Source organism: Pangasianodon hypophthalmus, chromosome 14, assembly GCF_027358585.1.
Source record: "Pangasianodon hypophthalmus isolate fPanHyp1 chromosome 14, fPanHyp1.pri, whole genome shotgun sequence".
Classification (NCBI taxonomy): Eukaryota; Metazoa; Chordata; class Actinopteri; order Siluriformes; family Pangasiidae; genus Pangasianodon; species Pangasianodon hypophthalmus.
This window is the reverse complement of record NC_069723.1, coordinates 7991387-8019226: the sequence shown is the minus strand read 5'-3', so window position 1 is coordinate 8019226 and position 27840 is coordinate 7991387. Positions and strand designations below refer to the sequence as shown.

General features: G+C 38.5%; 1 protein-coding gene across 4 annotated transcripts in view; it reads right to left on the bottom strand.

The window, feature by feature from the left end:
- The window catches only part of ncam1b (neural cell adhesion molecule 1b), a 94327-nt gene that overhangs the window by 46008 nt on the left and 20479 nt on the right, over positions 1-27840 (bottom strand). For all 4 annotated transcript variants that reach the window (XM_026924372.3, XM_026924374.3, XM_026924370.3 and 1 more), the window contains exons 2-6: positions 4788-4862; positions 3533-3742; positions 2647-2790; positions 2113-2250; positions 130-247 (exon numbers count right to left, since the gene is read on the bottom strand). In XM_026924372.3, coding sequence (XP_026780173.1) covers positions 130-247; positions 2113-2250; positions 2647-2790; positions 3533-3742; positions 4788-4862 — 685 coding nt within the window. The remainder of the gene's footprint in view (positions 1-129; positions 248-2112; positions 2251-2646; positions 2791-3532; positions 3743-4787; positions 4863-27840) is intronic.

Below are 27840 nucleotides of genomic sequence, written 5' to 3'. Positions count from 1 at the left end.
GCTTGCCTTTGATCTCTTAATCAGAACACACACCCGCCACGGCGAGAAGTGGCTGGAAGCTGGATGGGGGGTTTATGAATAGTCCTCTTTCATCAGGAGGATTCTGGGAGATGGTGAAGACGAGCTTACCGCGTCCATGTGATTGTGGGTTCGGGGAAGCCGTCTGCATCACAGGCCAGCATGGCAGAATGGCTTATGTCAGCGGTGGCGTTCACCTCGGCTTGTCGCACTCTGATAGTGGGAACAACTGTGGGAAAGGGAAAGAACCTGATAAATGCAGAATATAGTGATAATCCTTTTATTATTGTGTTCCCTCAGAGCTGTATTCAGGGATGAGTTGTGCATGTGCGGTAAGGATTTAATACCACAATTGCAGTATGCAGACATCACTACATAACTACAGACTTAGGCACTATTCGGAAGTTAAAACAAAGGTGTGTCTCAGTTAAGCACGATTCTGACCCGGGACTTGCCACATGCCACACTGAAATTCATGTTTTAGGCTGTACAAATACCCAGAAAACAAAACTACTACAGAATACCATTAGAAGCATAGATTAAAATATAATAGAATATAAAAAATTAACATGAAAATATTTTAAAGTGAGCTTTAAGTGTAGCAGATGAGTGCTCGTTCAGCTTATCCTTCAAAACATGGGCACATTTTCTTTACAGGAGAGCACATCAAATTCACAAAAGCACTGGCATTATTCAACAACTCAAGTAGGGAATTAAAAGCATGATAAAAATAGATTCTATCCCATGCACACATTGTGATTTCATGACCTCCATTTAGTATCTTGTGGCGTCATGAAGTTGTGCAGGACTAACTGTCAGAACACAATATTAAAAAAAAAAAAAAAAGCAAAATAATAGGATGTGCTGGATCAAGTGCTAATCTTTTAACTGTGAATGAGGGTAGAAGCCATGTTGTTAAATTAAACTTTGGAGTGATTAATGTGATCATTATAACTAGGACTGTATATGCGGCAATACTCTATTAGACTCCTATTAGATATTTTTTCAATGCCTGGTATTTCTTGTCATTTACATATCATATATCATATTTGTCTTTCATATCATTTTTCTTTTTTAATTTTTAAATTGTCTTATCTGGAAACCTTGGAAGCATAAAGTACCTGCAGGAAATTTGTTTATTATGAATGACACACCCAGAAAATCATCTTAAGCAGCTGCGTAATTAAACTCTGAATATAAGTAACTTCCTCTGTATAAATGCTGATGTTAACTTTTGGACTGAACTCGCCAACTCTGACTACGGCCCTCAGTGTAAATATTTAAAAAGTCATTATAGGTATTTTTGTAATGATTTACCATTATATTGTTTCTGTTCCATTTGTGTTTTTGTATTTTTCAATAAGGTAGCATCTAACACTTGTAAATGCTTTAGATAAATAAAACCTCTTAAGCACAAGCTTTCAGGAGGTTTAAAAAAACATGTTTATTTCACAATATCAGTTCAGAGCTTCATTGTAAGAATTTCTACAACTATTTACAGCAATAGTGACTCTCCTCACAGAGCTTCAATGGAAATCTGCAGAGCATAGGGTGTATAGATATAAGCTTCCACTATAAATGTCTTTTCGTGGGATGTGTTTAGTGATACCTCTTAAAATGCTGCACTTATAAAATGCTTTCATTCTAATGTGACCCATAAATATTATTCTGCATATACTGAACAGTTCAGCTAGAAATGGGTGTTCGAGTAATAGTCTTCCACTGTTGAGCTATAATGTGAAAAAAAAGATGAAGAGCCTGACTTCTGCACTCTTATGAAATAGAATATGAAACTGAAACAAAACAGCCTCTGCAAACATTTAATATATGGAGCACACACACAGCATTTATTGCTAAACAGAAAACTCTCGTCTTTTTTGTATTTGCTTTGCTTTGTCTGTGTGTTCTGTTATGCCAGGTCAACGTTTATTGTAGATTTTTTATAGAAGACTCAGCAGTAAATTACTCCGTTCAGACCAAATCGTTTATAATGAGTGTCTGGGTTGAACAGTGTGGCACCCGAATGTGACAAACAGCAATTTAGCACAAAACCGCAAACCTTTTAAAGCGCAAATAAAAGCACTGAGAGCTCACCGTTCACTACGACTCTGATATCACGGAAGTCAATCTCGCCTCGAGCCATAATGCGGGCCTCGCAGGTGTACACTCCTTCATCTGCCTTTCTGATCCCTCTTATCTGCAGGTGGTTGTTGTCCAAAATTTTGAACCGAACTGTAAGAGCAGATTTAAAAAAAAAAAAAAAAAAAAGAACAAAAACACTGACCAACCTGAGTCAAAATATTCCTATCTGGTTTCCAGGTAATTAAAATTAATTGTAGTGACAGCTTAATTTAAGAGAATATCAGTCATGCCATGAATTATAGTCTGTGTCAATAATTCATTATTGGCTGCGTTATCTTCTCTGGTTCAGTGGTTTAGAATAAAACAGCGTCTATTCAGTACTTGGAAATAATAGAACAAACAATAGTAATAGAAAGCTCAGCTGGTTTCCCTGATGACTGGTGAGTGGAGAAAAATAGCACCGAAGGCATTAAGTGTGACATTAAAAATGCAATCAATAGAAATTATTGCAGTAATAAGAAAAAAAAAAAACAGACTGGTTCATACCATCTTTATCAAACTGGATTTTTGCCCTTTTGTGTTTCCACATGACAGTGGGTGGTGGGGAGCTAATCACATCACATACAATGACGGCGTCATCCCCCTCAGTAAACTCTTGTGGTGATGTGGAGTTTTTGAAGGTAATCTTTTCTGCAGGAGAACAAATATACACAATTATATGACACTAAAAGCTTTACATAAATGTTCAGCATGCTATAATGCCAAATACAGTTATTTTCAAATAACAAATAAATAAGATTTGTACTGCACTACTGTGAATACTGGGCTATACCATCAAATTTAATCATGTGCTGTATGGACAATTTCGTTTTAGTTTTAGATGGCAGTAAAATAAAAATAATAAAATAAATAAATAAATAAAAACACTTTTATGGCTGCTTTTATATTTTTTTGGACACTGAAAGAAAATGATTTTCCACCGCAGGTTTGACTGATAGTTATCCGTTTTTTAGAGGTTATATATAACATTAGAAATGTGTTAAAATTAATTTTCCAGCAAGAAACCTTATGTGTGGTTTTATTTTAAAAATCACTGTTGTATTATAGAGATAATGTTCAAAAAGATTAACTGTATAAATAAGAAGTGAAAAAGTAATTTTCCTCCCAGTCATTCCATATTTGAATTCCCACCTGTACACACACATCTGCTATCAGGAGGATCCCAAACCAGCTGAGAGGATTTGTGTGTCTATTTCTATTAATATAGTTGATACTGCACATAACTGGCGATGAGGATGATTTATAGTGGGGATTATATGATAAATTTTACAATATAGCCATGTCAAAAGGGTCTTTCTTGAAGACCGAGTGAGTAGAGAGAAAGGGTTTTTGGATCTAGGAGAGTTGAAGTGAAAAATCGATCTGGCCTTACGGTATATCTTCACGTTCACTGTGGCCTCAGCCTGCTGGTCTCCGCTGGTGGCTACACACTTGTACGTGCCGGCATTCTCAATGTTAGCATTGTAGATAGTGAGCGTAGAGGATGTGTCATCATTGCGGATCACTGTGATGTCCTGCCTGTTGGATTCGATCTTCTCGCCGCTCGGTGAGAACCAGTCGATTCCCTTCACTGCACCGACAACTACGACACAGCAAAAGACACGACGTTAAAACCCAACACAATTCGTCATGCTTTATTTAACTCAATGAACTGTAATAAACGTCATTCGTTTATAACAAATGTGGCCAGAATGTCTACGTGTCAGAAAAGCGTGAAATGGGAGTAAACCATGCCTGTTGGCAAAGAATATTTTAAATCTGTGGTTACCACAGCACCAAATCACTGAACCAGAAGACAAAAGCTTTGATGATGGTTCATTTAAGCAGAGCAATTATCAGAGCTGCTGCTACAGAGTTCAAAATGCAAGACATGGAGATCAGCAAAATCACTGAGAGACAACGAGTAGCACAAAGTTCACTTAAGCTGAAATCGAACTAGTTTTACATGAAGAGGAGCGATAATGTAATTATTACTAGAGTATCTCTGGGATTTGAATTCTAGTCGAATGCATCATCATTTTTAACACGCCAGGAAAGATTTCATCATATTTTACATGCTATAAATTGACCAGGAAAAATAATCCCAGGTAATATATACTGTATATTCCATCCAAATTGACATGTTGTTAAAGATTCCATTATATTCTTTGAGAAACGAGGTTTTCCTTTACACTGTAAAGACACTCCAGGAAGTGTTCACGCTTTTCTAACATCTTCCGCTGAAACCAAAATAAAACAACCAAAACGAAAGTACTGCCCGAGTTTAAATGAACTTTACTTGACTTGAAGTGACACATCCAGGGGTTTTAGGAAAGTTCCTAGCACAGGCATAGCCTAAAGACACATTATGGTCATTTGTTCCTTTAATAAACAAACACGACTAACATGCGCATTATAACAAACAAATTAATTTAAGGTGTACATATTGTGCAGGGAGTTTTTAGCGTGATGGCTATGTGTACATCGTGAAGACACTTGCATCTCTGGGATTTAGCACTTATCCTGGGCAAACTGATCACAACTATTAGAGACGTCATTATATCAAGAAAGCTTATCCCATCTGAATAGTACTTTTAGAGAACAAAAAAATCAAGAAAATGTTGTCAGGGAAAAAAGTGCAAATGTACCTTCACACAAAAAGAACTTGGACTCTCCGACGCTGACTTCTCCTTGCGCGGGCGTAATGCTTACTTGTAGAGAGGCTGCAGAAGGAAGAACAGTTTTTACAAAAGTTGCAATTTTTACATAATTGCGTGGTGGTCTGGGAAAACCTTTCACGTGGTCAAAATGTTTTCTACTATATATAGTCCTGAAAACTACAGACTTTCCTGAACTGAAATATGCCTCTGCACGTATTTCGATCAGAAGTAAAGTTCTAGCATTTACCTCCAAAATTGAAAATGGAGAAAATTACATTTAAAGATTTCATTCCAGTTCCAACTAGTTCTACATTTAAAGCCAAATGTATTTACAGAAAATTTTAAAATAATTATAAGTTTACATATGGAGACAAGTTATCACTTTCTTCATCAACATCATTCATTGTTAAACAATAGTTCATTTCTTGTAATTAATTTCTTGTAATTTCTTTTTTCATCTGTCCTCTGTACAGAATGTATAAGTGCTCTTCTTTGTTTTGATGATGATGTGATTTTCAGAGCATCTGATTACAGTCTGAATATTAGGCATATGTCCATTTTGCTATGCCATGTAGCTATTCAAAAACTACACAAAACAGGGGTTTAGACATCTTTAGGCAGACTGACTGCATTTGTTAAACTGGCTTTTTACCAAACATAACCTTTGCAGGCAGACAGCCAAGGCAATGGGCCTCTTTAATCAAGCTGGATACAAATGGATTTATTGTATTCCTACTTGTGCTCCTGAGTGTGTGTAAATTTATGCATAAAAAGTCAAACTAATGTAAACCTCAGCTAATCGGCTTGAAATCATATAAAACCCAAAGAGTTACTGCACCTTTATATATGGATTACTCTGTCAAGTTTAAATCACTTACATACATAAGTTACACACACTTTTGTTAATAAAACTTTTGTAACACAGTCGTTTCACACTGAAGGCATTAACAAAAGAAATATTAAATATGAAAAAAGAAAGAAAGTAAACATATATCCATAAATTAAGACAAATAAGACCAGTCATTCAATTAAGAATGCTGGTCTATAAAAGGAGGACGGTCTCAAGCTTCGGTTCCGTTTTTTTTTTTTTTTTTTTTTGTTAAGAGCCAAGTGACTGATAAGTGACAGATCTGGTATGTCTCAAGCTGTAATGTGCCATATTCTCCCTAATGTACTATCATCGGGCTTCCTATGACACTCATATTCCTTCCCTGTGTGATGTGTGCGGTGTCCATAATCACCTGGGTACAGTAGACTTTCTTTTCACTTCACATAATTCACATCTAATTCACCTTTTTCTGTATTTCAGCTCCAGATTTGGGCCTTTTCAAAGTGCTGCCATTTACTTGTCATTTCAGCTGTGTGAGTTTTGCCTTTTATGGAGTTTTGTGAGCATTACCAAATGCAAATCAGCCGTGCTGTGCACGCATCCAGTTATTTACGGGTGATTGGCATTCATCAACATACACACAGGACTACAAAGAAAATCAGTGTTTTCTGAAACCTTCGTAAATCAAATGGAAATTTTTAGTTTAGTTTGGCTTACGCAAAAATTTACACACAACGTGAGTAAGAAATAAACAAAAGCTTGATAAATGAAGCCCAATGTTAGAAAGTAGCCTAAATAAAAATATTTCCATATTATTTTATTAATAAATGAGACTGTATTATTAACAAAAAAAATTATTTTTTGCCATTTCTGGCTGTTTTTCTGCCACAGTGACGTGTTTTTTGTTTTTCCACAGACCATCACACAATTGTCTAATTGTGCTTATTAGACCTGATTGCAATCATCGGTCAGATTCCACAATCATGTGTCCTCATAATTGTCAAGGGAATGAAGTCGGTCATGCAGAACACATCAGTAAACATGACAGGTGTTTGCTGATATAATTGAGTCACTATGTTATCAATTTTTAATAACTATTCCCAGTCAGGAGTTTTGAATAATGAAAGCTGTGTAAGTATGTTTTGTAGTGTAACATCTGTAGTGTAATATTTACTGCTGTTTGAGCTGTAAGTTTCTTCTACATTGAGCCAATAATGTGGCGCAAATGTGGCTTTTTTTTTTTTTTTTTTTTTGGTGTTGCAGAAAACCTCTAAGAAGCATCAGTCAATGAAACCGTCAAACCAATCAGAAAAAAATAACACTAAATACTGTTTGTCAAAGCACAATTAACAAAATATTACAACATTTATGGAATATATTACATTCATTCATCTTCAGCAAGCACTTTATCCAGGTCAAGGTCGATCTGGAGTCTATTCTGGGAACGTTTCGCGCGAGGCAGGGATAGGCCCTAGATTTTACATTACAGGGCACAATGCACACACACATTCACACACTCAATCATATCTAGGGGCAATTTAGCATAGCCAATTAACCTACTGGCACATTTTCAGGAGGTGGGAGGATGCTTGAAAACCCAGAAGAAACCCACACACAGGGAAAACATGAAAAACGTTGCACAGACAGTAGCCCTCGATCAAAACTGAACTGGGTACCTTACCCACTGTCGAAGAAGAAGCCTGTATTTGTCATATACACATTCCAACACAGTGAAATTCTTTTTCTTCACATAGCTTGTTAGGAAGCTGGGTTAGAGCGCAGGGTCAGCCATGATACAGCACCCCTGGAGCAGAGCGGGTTAAGGCCTTGCTCAAAGGCCCAACAGTGGCAACTTGGTGGTGCTGGGGCTTGAACCCCTGACCTACTGATCAGTAACCCAGAGCCTGTACCACCATGCTGCATTTACAACAGTTCAAAATATATTCCAATAAAAATCTAAATTGGCAAAATAAATCTGAAAACAAGAAAAAAAAAAAGCAGTATTTGTGATGAAAATGACGAATGATATGCACTGACTTTTAGTAACTGCCTGCAGGCTATCCAGTGAAAGATACACTGCAGAGAAATATAAAGCCAGGCAAGAGAAAATGCAGATCAATATTTCAATCAAAGCATAATAAAATCCGGTCTGGCCTGGCTCAAACTCGTGCAGACAGCGTAACATTTTTTCATTTCTTTGTTTGACCCAAAGAGACATTTGTGAAATAAGTAAAGGGGAACAGCGGGGGAACATGATCTGTGCCCAGGTGGGTGCTCAGTGGCTTTTAGGCTTTGAAAGTAATTTAATAAAGCATATGAAGGGGAAGCCGGGCCAACTACAATTAAATCAGCACATTCAGTCAATACTGCTGCTAATGTGCTGTTTTTGTGGAAAAGCTATTTATTGTGCCTTGACACAACAGTTATTACTCAGACACAGTATTGCCTGTGCTAAATGAACATAGGAAGGCTTTTAGAAAAACACTGTCATCTTAGATTGTCATTAATTATTTCTGTGAGCCCTCTTCATTTAAAGCTGGACATTTTATTGGACAGTGGATATGGAAATGACAGAACTGGTCTACAGCCCTGACTCTGAGTGACTGCCAAGTCAGACCCTCATAAACTAAACAAATCTCTGCTCAATGTTTCTGTAAATGCCACAACATGACATGAAGATATTTGTCAATAATGCTGACAGTGATGGTGAAATGATGATGTCGGCAGTTGAGGAATGTTAAAAATGGCACTTAATATTGGTGAGGGTATGAATGAGTGAAAAATGGTATTCAGTGTTGTTATGCAACTGCTTTTGTTAGCAATGAAATTGCAAGGTCTATTATGACTTGGGTCATCAAGGCTCAATCAAGTTTTCCATTCACCACAGTTGTAACATCGTTGCACATGGATGGGCCTGATGTTTTGCGCCAACTCGCTCCTTCACCCACTCAGTCATTCACTCAGTCATTCACTCACTCAGTCACTTACTAAGTGACTCACCCACTCACTGACTCAGTCACTCGCTCACTGGGTCAGTGACTTACCCACTAACTGACTCACTCACTCATTCACTCACTCAGTCGCTTACTAACTGACTCACCCACTCACTGACTCAGTCACTCACTCACTGGGTCAGTGACTTACCCACTCACTGACTCACTCACTCATTCACTCACTCAGTCACTTACTAACTGACTCACCCACTCACTGACTCATTCACTCACTCACTGGGTCAGTGACTTACCCACTCACTGACTCACTCACTCATTCACTCACTCAGTCACTTTACTAACTGACTCACCCACTCACTGACTCAGTCACTCACTCATTGGGTCAGTGACTTACCCACTAACTGACTCACTCACTCATTCACTCACTGGGTCAGTGACTTACCCACTAACTGACTCACTCACTCATTCACTCACTGGGTCAGTGACTTACCCACTAACTGACTCACTCACTCATTCACTCACTCAGTCACTTACTAACTGACTCACCCACTCACTGACTCAGTCACTCACTCACTGGGTCAGTGACTTACACTCTCACTGACTCACTCACTCATTCACTCACTCAGTCGCTTACTAACTGACTCACCCACTCACTGACTCAGTCACTCACTCACTGGGTCAGTGACTTACACTCTCACTGACTCACTCACTCATTCACTCACTCAGTCTCTTACTAACTGACTCACCCACTCACTGACTCAGTCACTCACTCACTGGGTCAGTGACTTACTCACTAACTGACTCACTCACTCATTCACTCACTCAGTCGCTTACTAACTGACTCACCCACTCACTGGCTCACCCTCTCAACTCACTCACTGATTCAATGACCAACACACTCACTCACGCTCTCACTGGCACATTGGTTCACCCACTCAATTCACCCTCTGACTCGGTGACTCACCCACTGACTGGCTTACTCATTCACTCATTCATTCACTCACCTCACTGATTGGCTCACCCACTCACTGACTCACCCATTCACCGAATCACTCACTCAATGACAAAATGACTCACTGACTGACTCACTCACCCACTCACGCTCTGACTCACTCACTGACTCGATCTTGCATCTGTCTCTTACTAATATCAACAACAATTCACTCATTCCAAGTACTAATGGTAAAAGACTCATTAAATGTAAAGTTTATATCCTGAATTTATATGTTTCTGCAAAGCTGCTTTGTGACAATGTCCATTCTTAAAAGCGCAATACAAATAAAATTGAATTGAATTGAAAAGCTTTTGCCTAGCTACAAACATATGGGCTTAAATTACTTTTGAATACAAAACAGATTTTTCAATTTAAGTGACATCAGTTATTGACTTTCATTAACTAGACAAGACCAAACCCGTATTGTAGATATTGAGCTGTCAATTATGTATAAGGAAGGAAAAAAACATGATGGGCCACGCTGTTATAGGATTATCACATCTTCTAATAACAACGTGTTCTGAAGTATTTTAATCCTCTTATACCACATATTCCAAAAATTGCAATTTTTCTTTTATTACAGAATGTCATCATTTTTATCCATTTATTGTTACAACTAATGTTGCGGAATGTCTGTGAAAAAAAATCTCTTTTGTTAAATTATGCAGAAACTGCCATACAATTTGTCTCTATGGAAAGAATGTTTTAGATTGAGCACATTAATATAAAGCTGTGAGTTGCAGGCACTATTTTCAGAGCTGCTGAAATTTGGGAAATTTGTGCTTTCTGTTCAGCCAGATTTGAGAATTCAACAGCGCTGTCATATAAACAGAAATATATACCAGTTTGAGATATTTTAATTGGTTCACTCTTATTACAAGGTTGCTGTTGTAAATCTTTCAAATTTGAGCAAAGGCTGGCCTCATTTATCTCATCCAGACATACTCAGCCACCCCATTATGCAGCTCAGATCTGTGGAGATGAGTGGTGCTTTGCATCAACAGCACTGTGTCCTTGTTATTCAGAAACCCCTGGAAGTGTGTAACATGAGTTACATTCATTAGTTAACAAAATATGTTAAGTTAACAAAATATGTTTTAAACACCAGGATATAAACCAAAGACCATTTCTGGTTCACTTGCACAAGTGAAAGTAAAAGGTTAAGAAAAGTTGCTTTCATGTCTCTGGAGTTTACTGCAAACAAATTAAAAGGAAAACTGAATTGCTAACACATATTGTAGACATAATACAGTTTGCCAGATCATAAGTCAAAGTTATGCAAAATTCCATAATACTAAAAATTACATATATTCATCCCAATTTTGTGTAAATTTGAATAGGCTCGAGAGATTGCAATATACATTATTAACTGCATTAACTCATCAGACCTTCCAGCCACAGGTAACTGAAGGACTTCTGAGAATTAATCAGTACATCTGTATTTCCTTGATGATTACTGCTTTATAATAAACATATGGAGCAGAATTCATATCTACTTGAAATCTCCCCAACTGGCCGATGCCAAGCCTTTGCTGCTTCTTTACTGCTGCTTCTGAAAGTCTTCGAGACAAGTCAGAAAATCCATTAGAAAACATAATATACTGAATGCATATATTACAACAGCCTCTATTTATATTTAGGAATATACTGGGAACACAAAACCACATTTCCATTTGGATCGAAAAGACATAATAGATCAGTTTTAAAGATCAGAAAAGTAATGGCAATGTCTTTAGTGTGCATTTGGAAGATGCATAAATTATGTTAAAATTCTTTAACTACAGGATGAAAAAAGAAAGGAATAAAAACAAGACAAATGGTATCACTTTTAGCACTAGCTCACTTACGTTGATAAAGTTAATGCGTCTAATGTGGTAAAAGCAGTATAATATGATAGTCTAAGATGATCAGTCAACATAATGCCGGCTATACATTACCAATGGACAGTCTGGACAAAGATTTGAATGGTTCGTGATTAAATGGTGGAATTCTTAAATGAGTCTGGTCAGACGGTGTTCATTTTCTATAACAGCACAGCTCTGACAATAGTGCTGGATGTAATCCAAATCACAGGTTATTTCTTATATGTTATTTCCATAATAACAACTTGCGCTTGGACTTGTATGGTGGATGCTCCACGTAACCCAAGACTACTAGTAAATCGGTCAAAATGACGTGCTACTGTTTAAAGACGTTACTATTTATTTAAAGAAAAATGTATAATCATTGCTATGATGAAGTTTTCCATAAGGAGGTGTTCATTTATCATTTATGGAAGGAGTCTCCAGTCTCAGAGCTTTGTAACAGTCAGCTTTCCACCATGGGAAGGTTTCCAGGACAGAAAAAAATTTGTTTTGCAGTGTATTGGTAACAAGTTACATTTTACTTTTGTCTTATTATCGAGAGAACAAACTGGTTTCGTAGATGTTCCACAACATTAAACATAACTATAAATGGATAAAAAGTATGATGGGTCATTCTTTACTAAATAAAAACAGTATAATTGTTGGCAAATTGCAGTGGTACCAGTGGAATAAAACATTTACAGGCTAATTTTCCTATAACAGCATTTCCTTTTGTGTTTTATTCCTTCCACAGGACCATATATATGTCAAAGCTAGTTCTCATTTGCATGTCTAGCATTTTTTGTTACATGCTTTTTTTTATTGTGAAGCTAGTAGCTATGATATCTAACTTTAACAAACTATCATTATTCAACCCAAGCATGGCTTAGTACAAATCATGCAGCCAAAATAATTTAGGTTAAAGTAAAATATGTTCAAATTGGAACAATACTACAAAATATTTTACCAGAAAAAAATGTTTGGCTCAATATCTCCAATGAAATGTTAGATAATGATCATTCTGACCTATGTTTACAATTGTACTATTTGAAATGAAAAAATGTGGCTTAGGTCAACAGGAGATCAATTGCAAAGTTGTGATTAAAGTGAGTCAAGGTTGTTCAATAATAAACCCACAGCCCACGTTTCTGGCCAGTATACTGAAAAACAGCTGATCTATAACTCCCCTTGATCTATACATGAACACAAATAAGACAAATAAGCACTGTTCAAATGCAAACAAAATTGTAATAACTAAAAAAAAAAAAAAAAAAAAAAAACAACGTGCTGATATCTCAACACTCACTAACTTCCATGTTTTACTGGATTATGTGTTCTGAAATTTAAACATACATCCCATTCAGTGTGGAAGAGTTCAATATGAAATGTATTCCTCTGAATAAACTGAACATGTGAGCAAGTTAAGCAGGTTAAGTCGACCAATTAGCCATGTTTCCTCCTTGACAACGAGATGTTCCTCACTCTTATGTAGGTACGTTACCTTCCTGTGAAAGCAACGGCTTGCTTAAAACCCAATTCGCCGCATTCCCGCTACGATGGCCCTGTTGCTTGGCAACATGAAATTGAGTGTTGCGGTCTCAATGGTGTGCAGTGTATGTTAATGCTCTGGATGACGTGTCCAGCACTCCCCCAGTGAGGGGTCAAGGGTCATGAAGCTTCCAAAGCAGTGCACAGGGGGCACATTTTGCAAACAGAGCTTTCTCTGTTGCTGTTTTTTTTTCCCTCCAATTTCCAGGCTATTGCATAGAGGCGTTTTTCAAATCCTACTCAAAATAACAGGGCAACAGCCCTCCAATTATACTTCACATGAGCAAATGGTATATGCTGACTCATTTTAGCCTGCGTCTGGAATATGAGAAAAGGTTAACAGTTCATACAGAGGACAACATGGTCTCGGCTGCATTATCCTAGTAATTTCATTATGTTTCTCTCAGACAATGTCGCTGCTCCCTGTCGTTTTATGTTCATTTTGCAATGCAAATAAGCTCTAATCTTTTGTTCAACCTATGATGAGCTCAGACAGTGAGATTGTTAATCTTAGATTGATTTCCAAGTAAAGTTAGTCAGGTATTAAATCCTCTGTATTGTGTTATGAATGAATTTTTAACAACATTATTTGCCAGAAGGTTTTGTTACTGCACATCCACTAGCTACATCTCTAAGAAACCTCAAGAACTACTGTATATCTTACAGCTATAGACTGTATTTAGGTAGGAATCATACTTGTTTGGAAAATTTACATAGACTCATATCTATGAATTTTCATCAGTTCACTATACAATCATGCTGGCAGTTTGAACACTTCTACTAATTAAGTGCTGGTACTATTGTTGCCCCTCATGTCATCATTTTTAGGTCTGTCGTCTCTGAGGCTCAGAGTCGTAATGTCCAAGATTAATAGAGGTTTCACAGCACTTCGTTGGAATGAATTTTGACATCGGGTATCTTCCATCAGCTCCAACTATCAAATCCATTTTTTTTCTATTTTATTGTTGTTGTTGTTACTGAATGTGTAAGACATCTGTCACATTACGCTAGCTCCTGGTCTTGCCTAAGCTGATTATCTGTGTGTGAGTGTGTGTGTTTACAGGCTGTATTGCTCCAGAAGTGGTGCCACTGCATAAAGGATATAATGAGCAGCTTAAGAGAAGCCTGGGGAGAGTAAGGTCTGTTTCTCAAAAAGATAATTAAACCAGTTTTGCTGAGCTTTTGCTGACTGAAGCTTTTTCTGAAGCTTTTTATGCATATAGTGTAAACTATATCGTATAGTACTAACCCCACACTTCATGTTTAACTGTAACTATCTCTTTTCATCCTGTATCTATTTGTATGAAATGCAAATAGTTAAGACTACTCATCCTCCACTTTTCACACAGATTGAATCATACAGCTGTGGTTATATAACCGAGCAGACCAGCTGTGCATGGGACTGATGTGCGTGGTTAATCTGCCAGCGGTTGTTAACTCAGGCTTGCATTTGTTTGCAGATCACGTGCCACAGACCACAGTGACGGGCCCTGCTGCCCGTTGCCATGGAAACCTCCCTCCCTTTTTCCTTGGTCCCTCTCCGCTCGTAAAATTGTGTGTGAATAGGAAATAAGGCTAGAAGAGCCCACCGCAGACAGGAGCAGAGAGTGTAGGTAAAGGGCCTGAGGGTGACACCCAGCCAACATGAGCACTCCTATGTAGATATGCCCAATTATGCTTAATGAATTGAGCTCAGCATGAATATTTAACCAGACAGAAAGAAAGAAAGAAAGAAAGAAAGAAAGAAAGAATTGGAACAGCAACTGCACCCCAGGCCTTCTTGTCTGACATCAGCGCTCAACCTCACGAATGCTCTTGTGGCTGAATTGGAGCATGGCTGTGGGGATTTTCCAAATCTTGTGGAGAACCAGTAGATAAGAGTAGAGGTTATTATACCAGCAAAGGAGGGACTAAATCTGGAATGCGATGTTCAAAAACCACAAATGGCTGTAATAGTCAGGTGTCCACAAACTTTTGGTCATATACTGTAACATCAGAGCAGGAGTGGACAAATGATAAATTCGTTAGCTGGTGAACGAGTTAATTTCATTAATACAGACTCGGGGAAAACAAAGACGTATATGTTTTACCAGGAAGAAGATGACTGTGTAGCAATAGTCCTTATCCTGTCCTGACAAAGTTTCTAATATAGCAAATCATGTTTGCAACCTCAGCCCAGAGCCAGCAAGCTGATAGTGAACATTTAAGCTATGAGATGGGCAGTTCTGTCTTCACCAGGCTTGGGGGATATAACAATTTAATCATCCTACACGATATTACAGTGCCAAGATATCATGAGATATTTACTCCGATTATTTCATACTACCTAACCTGCCAACCTTAACATCAGAGTATGCTAAGTTATCACTCAAGTTACCCAAGTCACTTTTTCTCCCCAGTATAAATGTGAGATGAGTCAATTGATCTATTAATCTTGAATGATCTACACAGTGTTTTGAACTCTCTGATATTAAATGACACCAAATGAAAACCTTGCCCCCTTCCCCCATCTCATGTGCTCTCAGAGCTCTTGGGACTCACAGAGAGCCCTTGCTTTCTGTCGCAGTAAATTATGAAATTGAGTTAAGTCATGGGGGGGCATGGTGGCTTAGTGGCTAGCACATCTGCCTTGTACCTGCAGGGTTGGGGGTTCAATTCCCACCTCTGCCCTGTGTGTGCAGAGATTGTGTGTTCTCCCTGTGCTTTGGGGGTTTCCTCCTGCAATCCAAAGACATGCGTTTATAGTTGACTGGCATCTCTACATTGTCCGTAGCGTGTCTGCGATTGTGCCCTGTGATGGAGTGGCACCCTGTCTAAGGTGTCCCGCCAGTCTATCAATATATGATCAACATAGCTAACATTAGAAAAGTGTTATATACATTTAACATTAATTAACTACATTTATTAGGAATGTAGCCGAAAATTTTTGGCCAAAAATGGGAGGTAAAAAAGACTCTTCGTTTTTGGCTGATCTTGATCTGATATAAGATTAAACAGACCAACAATGAAGTGTCAAACCTATCACTTTACAAATAATGTTAATGATAATTAGAAAGTGAGTAAATAATTGCTTTTATTTATTTATTTTTTCACACATTTAAACACTTTGAGCAGTGAAACAGTGAAACTGTCAGCCATGTGGACATTAGACATTTATAAACGGATTATACAGAAAATGTTAAATGTTGTTTTTTTTTTTTTTTTTTAACTCTGCATTACTGTGAAATCACTCCTGAGTTTTCTCAATTGCCACTGCCAGCAAGCAGTTTCCAACTCTACACCTAATACAGCTAATAATATGTGTATAGCGCAAAAGGTTTTGGGATTCAGAAGTATGTAGTACACTTACAGCATTGAGGTGCGTCACACCACCGTGAAGCGCATTAAGCATAAACACCAAATGAAAAGTTTTGTTTTGCAAAAGTCAGGAAGTATTATTTATTTTCTTTCAGCTACAAATTAAAAGCTAAACAGCTCAGACTCAGATTAATCTACTTGCCCTGGATGCCCCAGCTACTGATTTTTCCACTGCTGCACAAAATAACACCACACTGAGCAGATCCTACTCCAGATATGCTTCCCTAACACACTGCTCAGAATGCTCAGCTCCTCAGTAAGCCGCAGAGCTCTGCACACATCTGACCATATACAGGCAATTTACACAGAGAACCCATCAACATCTGCCTGCACTTCACACAGCTTAGAAAAATCTTTCTGAGCTGAAGTGCTCAGACAGTAATTCGCTTTCCTCACTCTAATGAGACTATTTAAGGAGCAGGTAGCTGAGAACGGTGCGGGCAGATAGAATGAAGCACTTAGAGAGATTCAATAAGAGAACACAATCCTACTTTTTCACTAGTTAGGCTTTATCTGCACTCAACAGAGATGTCTGTGCACCGGTTTAATGGAGCTCAGGTTGCATTTTTATAATAAAATTTTATACCAGCATAAGACCATCAGTTAGATAAGTGCATGTAAAGTCAACTCCAGAATTACTGGCACCCTTCAAAAAACAGCCAGAAATCATTGTATAAAGTTAACATGACACAACAATCTAAATTATACTCTCAGACAATATGAGAAGCTATTAAAACTATAAGATTGTAGTACTTTATAATTACAGTATTTTTTTTAAAAAGTGACTAAACTACTGGTACCGCCCTCTCCAGAAACCGTTCATTTATTCATCTTCAGTAAGCACTTTATCCTGGTTAGGACTGGTGTAGAGTTGAAGCCTATCCCAGGAACACTGCGTGCAAGGCAGGATGGAACTCCAATCTATCACATGGCACATATATACACAGGCATTCACACACGGGGCAATTTAGCACAGTCAATATGCCTATCTGCATGTTTTTCAGGAGTGTGTGGGAACTTGAGGAAACTCACACAGACACATGGGAAGAACATACCCAGAAAGTCAAACACAGACAGCAACCTGAGCTCAGGATCGAACTTTGGACCCTTGAGCTATGAGGCGGCATTACTACTCACTGCGCTACCACAACACCCCCAAAAAAACAATTTAAAGCAAATTATCTGCCTTCAAAAAAAATTCTAATTACTCTGGAATGATCTCAGTCTTCAGGGACTCATACCAGATGAGACCAAAACCAGATATATTTGGCCATTCACACCATCATACAAGAAGAAGCATGTGTACACATTGTAAAATATGGTGGTGGATCATTGGGGCTTTAGAGCTGCTTTGCAGCTGGTGTTCCAGTAATTCTGATGCATTTTGCTAAATACCAGGCTGGCTCTGATCAATGCTTTTAAATACCAGCCCAAAAGGTGGTTGCCTCTGCCAGGAGGTTAAGACTTGGCTGCGAATGGATCTTTCATCCAGAAGTAACAAACATGTGCCCAAATCAAAACAGAAATGGTATACACAATCAATTCTTTGCACTGGCCAAACATTTCTAACTCTACTGAAAACCTGTGGTGTGAATTGGACAGTCTGCATGTGCGAACATAAAAAGTTTAAAATGTTCTGTATGGAGCATAGACCCCTCTACTACTGTCTTGTTAGACATTATAGAAAGAGGGTTAATGCTGTTATACTCCCCAGAGAAGGCTTCAACATATATTATGAATATGTATGAACAAAAAAGTGTTACAATACAACCATAGTCCCTCAAAATATAAAAGACTGTATGTATTATTTGTTTTATATAACTGGAAGTCATATATTATACAACATTACATTTTCTTCAATTAAATTGAATAAAAGTCAGTCTCCTTCGTCTCTCCAACTGAGACGAAAGTCACTCTGGAGGCAATAGGGCATTAATTGTGTCCCCTTGACTGTGTTTTAACAAAAATGTAAAAACCTAATCCATCATTCATACAACAATGCTAATATGTACTACTCTCAAAAGGTTTCTCCTTGGTGCCAAGATCTAAAGAATTAGGTACCACTGCTGATAACTGACAATATCAGACCACTTCTAGGAAGGCTAAAGATGTGCATGAACAATGAAACTTTGATGTGCTGAAGAAACTCACAGAAAGCATTAGTGAAAGCATTCCATCAGGATATCTCCTTTCTGTTCTACCATCTTTCATAGCAATCCTCTTTGTCTAATAGATCTGTGCCCTTTTATGACTCATCCTGGGTATAATAGTGCTATTCTCCTCAGTGAGGAAACTATTCTCTCAAAGGTTCCTGAGAATAAAGGTATCAATCAAAACTATGCTCTAAACCATTTTAAACCAGATATTTTAAATATCTCGTTTCAGCTAACATATTTCCTTACATTTGTCACCAATAATAATAATAATAATAGTAATAATAATAACAATAATAATAGGTTTCGTAAGGGTTTACCACATAATGGCAATCAAGAAATACATGCAGAGAGCTTATATGTGTATATCTATGTACACTATATGGCCAAAAGTTTGGGAACACCTGACCATCACACCCATACTGCATGCAAGTCTTCCCCAATCTGTTGCCATAAGGTTGGAAGCACATAATTGTATAGAATGTCTTTGGATGCTGTAGCATTACAATTTCCCTTCACTTGCCAAGGTTGGATTGGAAGAACTCGAGTGTCCTGCACAGAGCCCTGACCTCAACCCCACTGAACACCCTTGGGATGAACTGGAAGGCCGACTGCACCCCAGGCCTCCTCACCTGTCATCAGTACCTGACATCACTAATGCTCTGACGACTGAATGGGCAAAACCGCACAGCCACCCTCCAAAATCTAGTAGAAAGCCTTCCCAGAAAAGTGAAGGTTATTATAACAGAAAAGGGGAACTAAATTTGGAATGAGATGTTCAGAAAACACATATAAAGGTTATTGTCAGGTGTCCACAAACTTTTGGCCATATAGTGTATTAGGGCATGTATGACACACAGTTTAGAGTCCATATATCTGTATTCAGATTTAAACCTGAAGTGGGTGTGGCCTAAACCAAAATGGTTTTGTTTGCCTGTTTCTTTTTTTTAATTAAATAGGAACTCAACCACTATGACCCCAGAAATGCTGGAAAATGAAAAACATTGGTAGAAAAAAAAACATTGGTAGAAATGCCAATTGTCCGCATGGATTGTGGATTCTGACAGATCTTCACTTGAGTTCATAATTGGTGTCATCTAGAGAAGTGCATGGGACTATTTTGTTCATTCTGCTCATGCAGTTATTATTTTTGTTGGTACTTGCCCATGATATTTTGTAACACATTTAGATCCAGCCCAGACAGTTACTAAGGATGTTGTAAATGCATCGTACAGCATCTTTGTTTCTCCCACAAGCTTCATATCCGACCAGTCGCTTGCACCTGCATGAAAACAAAATACTCCTGCTCACTTGACTTTTTTGTTGCATCTTGCAAGTTCCCTATCCTGATGCACACCTCTAATCTAATCTTACAAGCTTTCTAAAAGAAAAACAAACTTGCACCTCCTATTTGTACAGTCAGGTCCATTAGTATTTGCACATGGACAATGGATTTGAAATGAAACAATCAAGATTTGATTGAAGTGTAGACTTTCAGCTTTAATTTAAGGTGTTAAACAAAAATACTGCATTAACCATTTAGGAATTACAGCAATTTTTTTACATACTCCCTCCATTTTCACAGGCTCAAAAGTAAGTGGACAATTGACTGATAAGTAGGTTCATGGCCTGCTTCTTCATTATTTCATGACAAATTAAGGAGATAAAAGGTCTGGAGTTGATTCCAAGTGTTGAATTTGCATTCGGTAGCTTTTCATGGCAAATCTCAGTGTGCGGTCCAAATAGGTGTCGATGCAAGTGAAAGAGGCCATCATTAAGCTGAAAACAAGAGACCTGTCAGAGAAATTAGAATGTCAGCAGAATCAGAAACTCTCACTATGTGGTCCAAAGAGGCTGGAAAAAAAAAGAAAAAAAAAACAAACTATCAGACAGATAGCAGAAACTTGGTACATTTTTAAAAAGAAGGAATGCACTGGCGAGCACAGCAGCACCAAAAGGCCTGGAAGACCACGGAATACAACTAAAGTGGAAGAATTCTTTCCTTGGTGAAAAAAAAACCCTTCACAACATCTAGCCAAGTCAAGAACACTCTTGAGGAGGTAGGTGTATCATTGTCTTCAATCAAGAGACATCTTCATGAATGTAAATGCAGAGGGTTTAAGATGCAAACCACTGGTAACAATCAAGAACAAAAAGACTAGATTAAACTTTGCTAAAAAAAACCTCTAAAAAAGCCTGCCCAGTTCTGGAACAAGATTCTCTGGACAGCTGAAACCACGATTAACTTGTACCAGAATGTTGGGAAGTGAACAGAAGGAAAAGGACATGATCCAAAGCATACCACATGTCTTTCAAACATGTGGAGGCAGTGTTATAGCATGGGCATGTATAGCTGCCAAAGGAACTGGGTCACTGGTGTTTACTGATGATGTGACTACTGATAGAAGTAGCAGGATGAATTCAGAAGTGTATAGAGCTATACTTTCTGCTCAGATTCCGTCAAACGCTGCAAAACTGATAGGAAGGCGCTTCACAGTACAGATGCATAGCGACCCAAATCATATTGCAATCCAAGTGCTTCTTAAGGCAAAAAAATGGAACGTTCTTAAATGGTCGAGTCAGTCACCTGACCTCAACCCAACTGAGCATGCTCTTCACTTACTGAAGACAAAACTGAAGGCAGAAAGACTCACAAACAAGCAGCAAATAAAATGCAGTAAAGGCCTGACAAAGCATCTCAAGGGAGGAAACTCAGCATTTGGTGATGTCCATGGGTTCCAGACTTCAGGCAGTCATTGACTGCAAAGGATTTGCATTCAAGTATTAAAAATAATCCTTATATTTATTATTATGTTAGTTTGTCCAATTACTTTTGAGCCTGTGAAAATAGAGGGACTATAATAGCTATAATTCCTAAATGGTTAATGTAATATTTTTCTTAAACCCCTTGAATTAAAGCTGAAAGTCTACACCTGCAATCACGTCTTGATTGCTTCATTTCAAATCCATTGTGGTGGTGGACAGCGGCAAAATTATGAAAATTGTGTCACTATCCAAATACTTATGGACCTGACTGTATAGGAATAGGGAATACACCCTGGATGGGACACCAGTCCATCACAGGGCACCACACACACAAAAACACATACAAACATACACACACACTCTCTAATCCACACCTTGGGGCAATTTAGCATAACCACTCCACACGTTTTTAGGAGGTGGGAGGAAACCACAGAACCTCAGAGTAAACTCCAAAAAGACAGTAATGCATGTTGAGGATTGAACTGAGGATCCTGGAGCTGTGAGGTGGGAACGCTACCTGCTGGGCCACCACAAAGACTAATAATTCTAAAAATCATTTCGCAGCATTGTTTACTTTAATATCACTTTTCTTTGGTTAATACCAGCACAGACATAATGTTGTACTTTAGTCATATTGGTCTGAGCCATGTGTGAGTGTAGGTGTTCCGTTGGCAAGCGAACATGCAGGAGAGTGAGAGTGAGAGATAAAGTGAGAAAATGAATGTGCAAAGTGCACAGACCACATATACAGCTTGTGTAACTTTTTGTCATTTTTATTTCTAAAGCCTAAATTAATTAATCAAGATGGAGAATGTCCTACTTATATAAACAGCCTGTTTTTTTCCGTCAGATTTTATTTGCACTACAGTTTAAACTACTCGCCACAGGACATTCCCCACTTGCTGTGGTCAACGAGACAGCCATTAGTGCCTGTCAATTAATTCAGTTCTCGCTTCTTTCCTGTTCTTTCCTACTTACACCTCTGAGGCACATTTTATTTGTTCTGTACTGAAGTGCTAACCTTTGGCCATGTAATGTTTATGTCACAGCATCTGCATTCTGAAAATTGTGCATAATTCTGTGTTATGAGGCACACTCGAGGTTAAAATAAATAGATAGTTAGCTGAAATTCAGTGTCTGCTGAAATTAAGACCTTGGGCCATTGAAGGAAAAATAAAATGAACAACAAAAACACAGACTTTCTAGGCACCAATGGAAAATGAAGCTCTTATCAAACAAAAAGTGATAAAAGCAAATGAAGTCCAAGCTTTCAGGGGATAACCAAAAGCTTTACCACATGAATGCCAGTTCTGAGTGCAGTCATTCAGCTGTGTGGGAGAGGGAGTGAACACCGAGAGAACACATGAGAAGGCAAAAAGATCAACTGTAGATAAACTGCTGAACCAAATCCATAGAGATGAATGACAGGGAGAGGATTAGGTTTAACTGAGCTGCTACTTAGGCTTTAATAGACATATTAAAACCACAAAGGCCAAAAGACCTGTGACATTATACTTCCTTTTATCCGATTTGTTCCACACAGTTTAATTTTTATGTTCAGTACAGACATGGTATATAGAAACTACACTGTGGTAATAAAAGTGTCAAAACTCAAAAAAAAATATATGTTTGTTTCAGGCTCTGAATTGGGGCAACAGAAAAGAATTCATCCATCGTTGGGAGACTGTGAGTTTGAATCCCGATGACGCTAAACTCATCTTTGGCAAGGAGTCCAAGAGACCAAATTTGGCCACACTTTCTGAGTGGGAGGAATGGCGTTACTCTCTCCACTGTCTGAGCGACACTAATTAATCATAGGCATTTCTAAACTCATATATGTGGAAGAGGGCAGTTAGCGCTTTCCTCCCTGTGTGTTCAGCTGCCCTGTGATGTAAACCTGTAGTATAAAGTATGCTTTATTTTATTATGTGGCTGAAACATGATTAGTCCTAAGACGCTTGGATATGATTTCAACACTGTTTATCAAACCTCTAATGTTAAACCACTTTAAATAATGTGAACATGAGTTTGCCTCTACAGATGAGTGAGAAGAGTGAAACTAGCTGATCTGGAACAGTTGGAAGTGCTGGAGCATCCCCTCAGGAATCCATGTCTAATCAGAGTCTGAAGTGTTTGATTGTTCTCTATCCGAGTGATGAGCATGTTCATTTTTGTTCCTTAGCTACAGAATAAATTAATTTACACTTGAATAACTTATTAGATGCTGATTAACTGTGTGAATGTTTTTAAGGGAATGGCAGGCTTTGACCGAGGACATATTGAATAAGGTAGGAATGTTATAATAACAAATAATTAATGTAATGTGCTATAATTAAATAGAAAGAGTTGCAATTTTATATATTTTTTTAGTTTATTAGTTACTGGATGGTGTCACGTGCAGCGAGTAGTGTTTTGGTTACTCTCTGTAAGGTGTTCTCCCAATGTTTGTGTAGGTTTCCACCAGGTCCTCCCCACCTGTCAAAAACATGCTGGTAGCAGACTGGCACTACCATATTGTCCCTAGGTGTGAATGAGTGTGTGAATATCTGTTTGCTTGATGCCCTGTGATGGACTGGCATCCCATCCAGGGTGTATTCCCACCTCACGCCCAGGGTTCCCAGGATAGGTTCCAGATCCACTAAGACCCTGACCTGGATAAAGCAGTTACTAAAGATAAATACATGAATTATCCAAAGACTAGATTTTTTCTGTTATTTATATTTATATATATATATATATATATATATATATATATATATATATATATATATAAGAAAATGTTCGCTCATATGATTGCTTATATGTGTGTGTGTGTGTGTGTGTGTGTGTGTGTGTATGTATGTATGTATATATATATATATATATATATATATATATATATATATATATATATATATATGTACACACACACACACACATATATATAAGCAATCATATGAGCGAACATTTTCTAATATATATATATATATATATATATATATATATATATATATATATATATATATATACATACCCAGTTATCATACCCAGTTATCTAAGCAGCCAATCATGAGGCACCAGCGCAATGTAAAAGATCATGCAGATAATTTGATCACATCAGGTTTCACTCCTGTCAGCCAAGAACAAAGATATGAGACTATCATGGGCACACACTCACCCAAAGTGGACAGCTGAAGACCGGAAAAACACTAGGTGAGTTTTTCTAGTCATCACCTGCCCAGTTTGGGTGAGCCTGTGCCCATGATAGCCTCAGATTCCTGTTCTTCGCTGACAGGAGTGAAACCCAATGTGGTCTTCTGCTGTTGTAGCCCATCCTCCACATGGTTCGATGTTTTGTGCATGCTGAGATGGTTTTCTGCTCACCATGGTTGTAAAGAGTTATTCTTTCAGTTACTATATCCTTCCTGGCAGCTCGAACCAATCTGGCCATTTTCCTCTGACCTCTCTTATCAACAAGGTGTTTCCACCCACATAATTGTTGCTCACTGAATGCTTTTTGTTTTTCGCACCATTCTGTGTAAACTCTAGAGACTGTTGTGCGTGAAAATCCCAGGAAATCAGCAGTTTCTAAAATACCTAAACCAGGCCGTCTGGTACCAACAACCATGCCACAGTTAAAGACACAGAGACTAAACTTTTTCTTCATTCTAATGTCTGATGTGGACATTAACTGAAGCTCTTGACCTGTATCTGTATACTGCCACATGATTTGCTGATTAGATAACTGCATGAATGTGCAGGTGTTCAGGTGTTCCTAATAAAGTGGACAGTGAGTGTATATGCTCATAAGAACTAATTTGGTCAACAGAGTGACAAAATAACTTGTGAGTCTATTTGTGAAATGGTTCTTCTGTATAGAGGACCTCTAAAAAAGGCATTTCATATATGTTAAATCATACTAAGTGCTAAGACAAAGGTCATCAGGATTGATGAAAGACATCTGAAAGAGAAATGTAATCAGGCAGATCCATCAGTAATTACTATTTTCATAAAGCTGCATCATATCCTCTTATCTGAAGGTGGACAGCATGTCAATGCTTCCCTAACACGATGAGTAAGAACTGCATCTCCACCCACATGGTGAAATACTGGACAGTCCACAGACACCTGCAATCAAACTCATAAAGCACTGAGAAACACAGTCACCAAGGGTGGAGTAACAAGAAGGTCTGCAGAAAGATATCTTAGTAATAAATAAATAAATAAAAAACTTGATGAGACAACATGTTTACCTTCATAAAAAAAGACTCTGAGTCATGCTGTCAAAACAATATATATGACTGCATGCTGTGCTTAATACTGGTACATAGTTTTAACAGAAAGTCTGGGCTGGATGGGCGCTTTGTTGGAAGAGTATTCTAGATTTTGATTTTTATTGGATTTTCTAGCTCCTCTTTATGGATTGATCAATTCAAATTATAGTTAGTTATTGATCGAAGGCATACAATAATGACATCATCGTCATTAAGGCTATTTCCATTATCCGATTTCATTCCAGATTGGCCACCTTTACGCACCACAGCAAGCAGAATAACATCTGTTTTTCCCCATCTGCCTGTTCAACACTTCATTCATCCATGACTTCTTTAATTAGTCGGTGAGGAACACATGAAGTGTGAAATGCAGTCTACCCTGACATGTTCCATGTAGTTAGCACAAGTTTTAAATTGAGGAGTGCTACACCAGCACCCAGTATCAGCATTCATTGTCCATGCTTTGTCACCCATCCTGCAGGATCTATTGCCCATTCCTCACAACCGTGTCTTTGATCCTAAATTTGCAGTGTACCACTACCATGATCCTCAGGCCATAACCTCATCACATGACCTCCAGTCAAGCACTTATCCCTGCTCAAAGTCACTTTATTACTAATGGAACTCATCTGTTTGCAGTCACACTACTCCCTTTAAATAAGCTGAACTTTTATTGTCATTTTTCGTTGAAAACATAGGATATAGAGAGCTCCCGAGTGCTGCAACATTCTGGACACTCCCGAAATGTTCACGCTATGGTCCAGATATCGAATCTCCACAGTCATCCGTGGCTGGGAATCAGCTGGTTGTAATTTATGTCTGGGAGTCAAGAGAGCAAAATTGGCCATGCTACCTGGGTGGGAGAGATGGCACACTCTCTCACCCTTTATAAACACAGTGACACTAGCCATTCGTGGGCATCTGTGAACTCATGTATGCGGAAGAGGGCATACGTGCCCTTTCCTCTGACTGTGTTATGCTGCCCTTTGACACAACATGAGCAGCAGTTCAAAAAGATGCAGCTGGCTGGCTCCAAGTGTCTCGGAAGAAGCATGTGTTAGCCTTCACCCTCCCTGGCAGGTAGCTGTTGATATGATATGGGAGAGCTGGCTGGTGGGTGGGAATTGGCCAAGATCAAATTAGGGAGAAAATCGAAAAAAAATAAATAAAACATGGACGTAGCAGGCTTCAGTAAATTCTGCCAAGCCCTCTCTACTAAAGGTGAACAGCAATTCAAGCAACACTAGAAAGCTGTGCCAACCAGCTACAACAAACAACAAAATTCCATGACTGTCACATCACCGCCCACGCCACATAACAGGGTTCGCATTATCCAACCTGACAAGTATGGTAAAGATCCTTTCAAGAGCCATGGTTTCCTACTACAGTGCTCACTGTACTTCTCAAGCAATCAAGTCCAACTAAGACAAAGGAGCCCACCTCACCTCACTGCTCAGCATGAAGGCACTTGAATGGGCCACTGCTGCCCACATGAAGATCTCCTTCTGGGAGCCCCTAATAACCCAATGTGCTTGAAATTATTATCCCAGAATGCTATGCTGAGATCAAGGAGGTCTTTTGTAAATCATTGTACCCTACCTCGACGCAGAGCGTATGACTGTGCCATCGACCTCCTCACAGTCAACATCTCACCCTAGTTCACCTGCTAACACCACAGAAAACAAGGCCATGGAAGATTTGGAAGAAGGCCATGGCCATGTACCCCTCCCGCATCTGCAGTGCTCAGAAGAAGGAAAGGGGTCTTCGTCTCTGCATACATTATCATGACCTGAACCAAACCACAGTAAAATACAGTTACCCACTGCCTCCGGTGACCTCAGGTCTGAAAGAACCTTATGATCTGTCCTTGGAGCAAACTCACGTTTAAATACACATTGTCAAAAAATTAGAGCCTTACTTGTTTACTGAAATACATCCAGTCAGAAATGTATTCGTGAACATCAGCGTATAGCAGAATGCAGCAAAGCTGGCAAAATATTGACTGTTCAGGGAAAAGCTTCCAAGAGAGGCTTGTGTCATATCTGACAGGACAACAGATGGTGGAGAGACACTTCTCCTCAGCACGCCAGCTACAGGCAGCTAATTATTAATAGTCCTGCCAAAATTTGGCTGCTCATTCAAAAGGTACAGAGAGGAAAGCCATCCCACTCTTTCATATATAATCATAGGCCCTTTTCAACAGAAAGAACACCATGCCCATTATATGTATGGAATAACCACTGAGCTGCCTGTCTCTCAACCCTAATATATATGATTATCAGGCTAAATGCAATGTCCAATGTCCACATATTAGAATTCAGGTCACTGAAAACAAGCCAGCTGTAG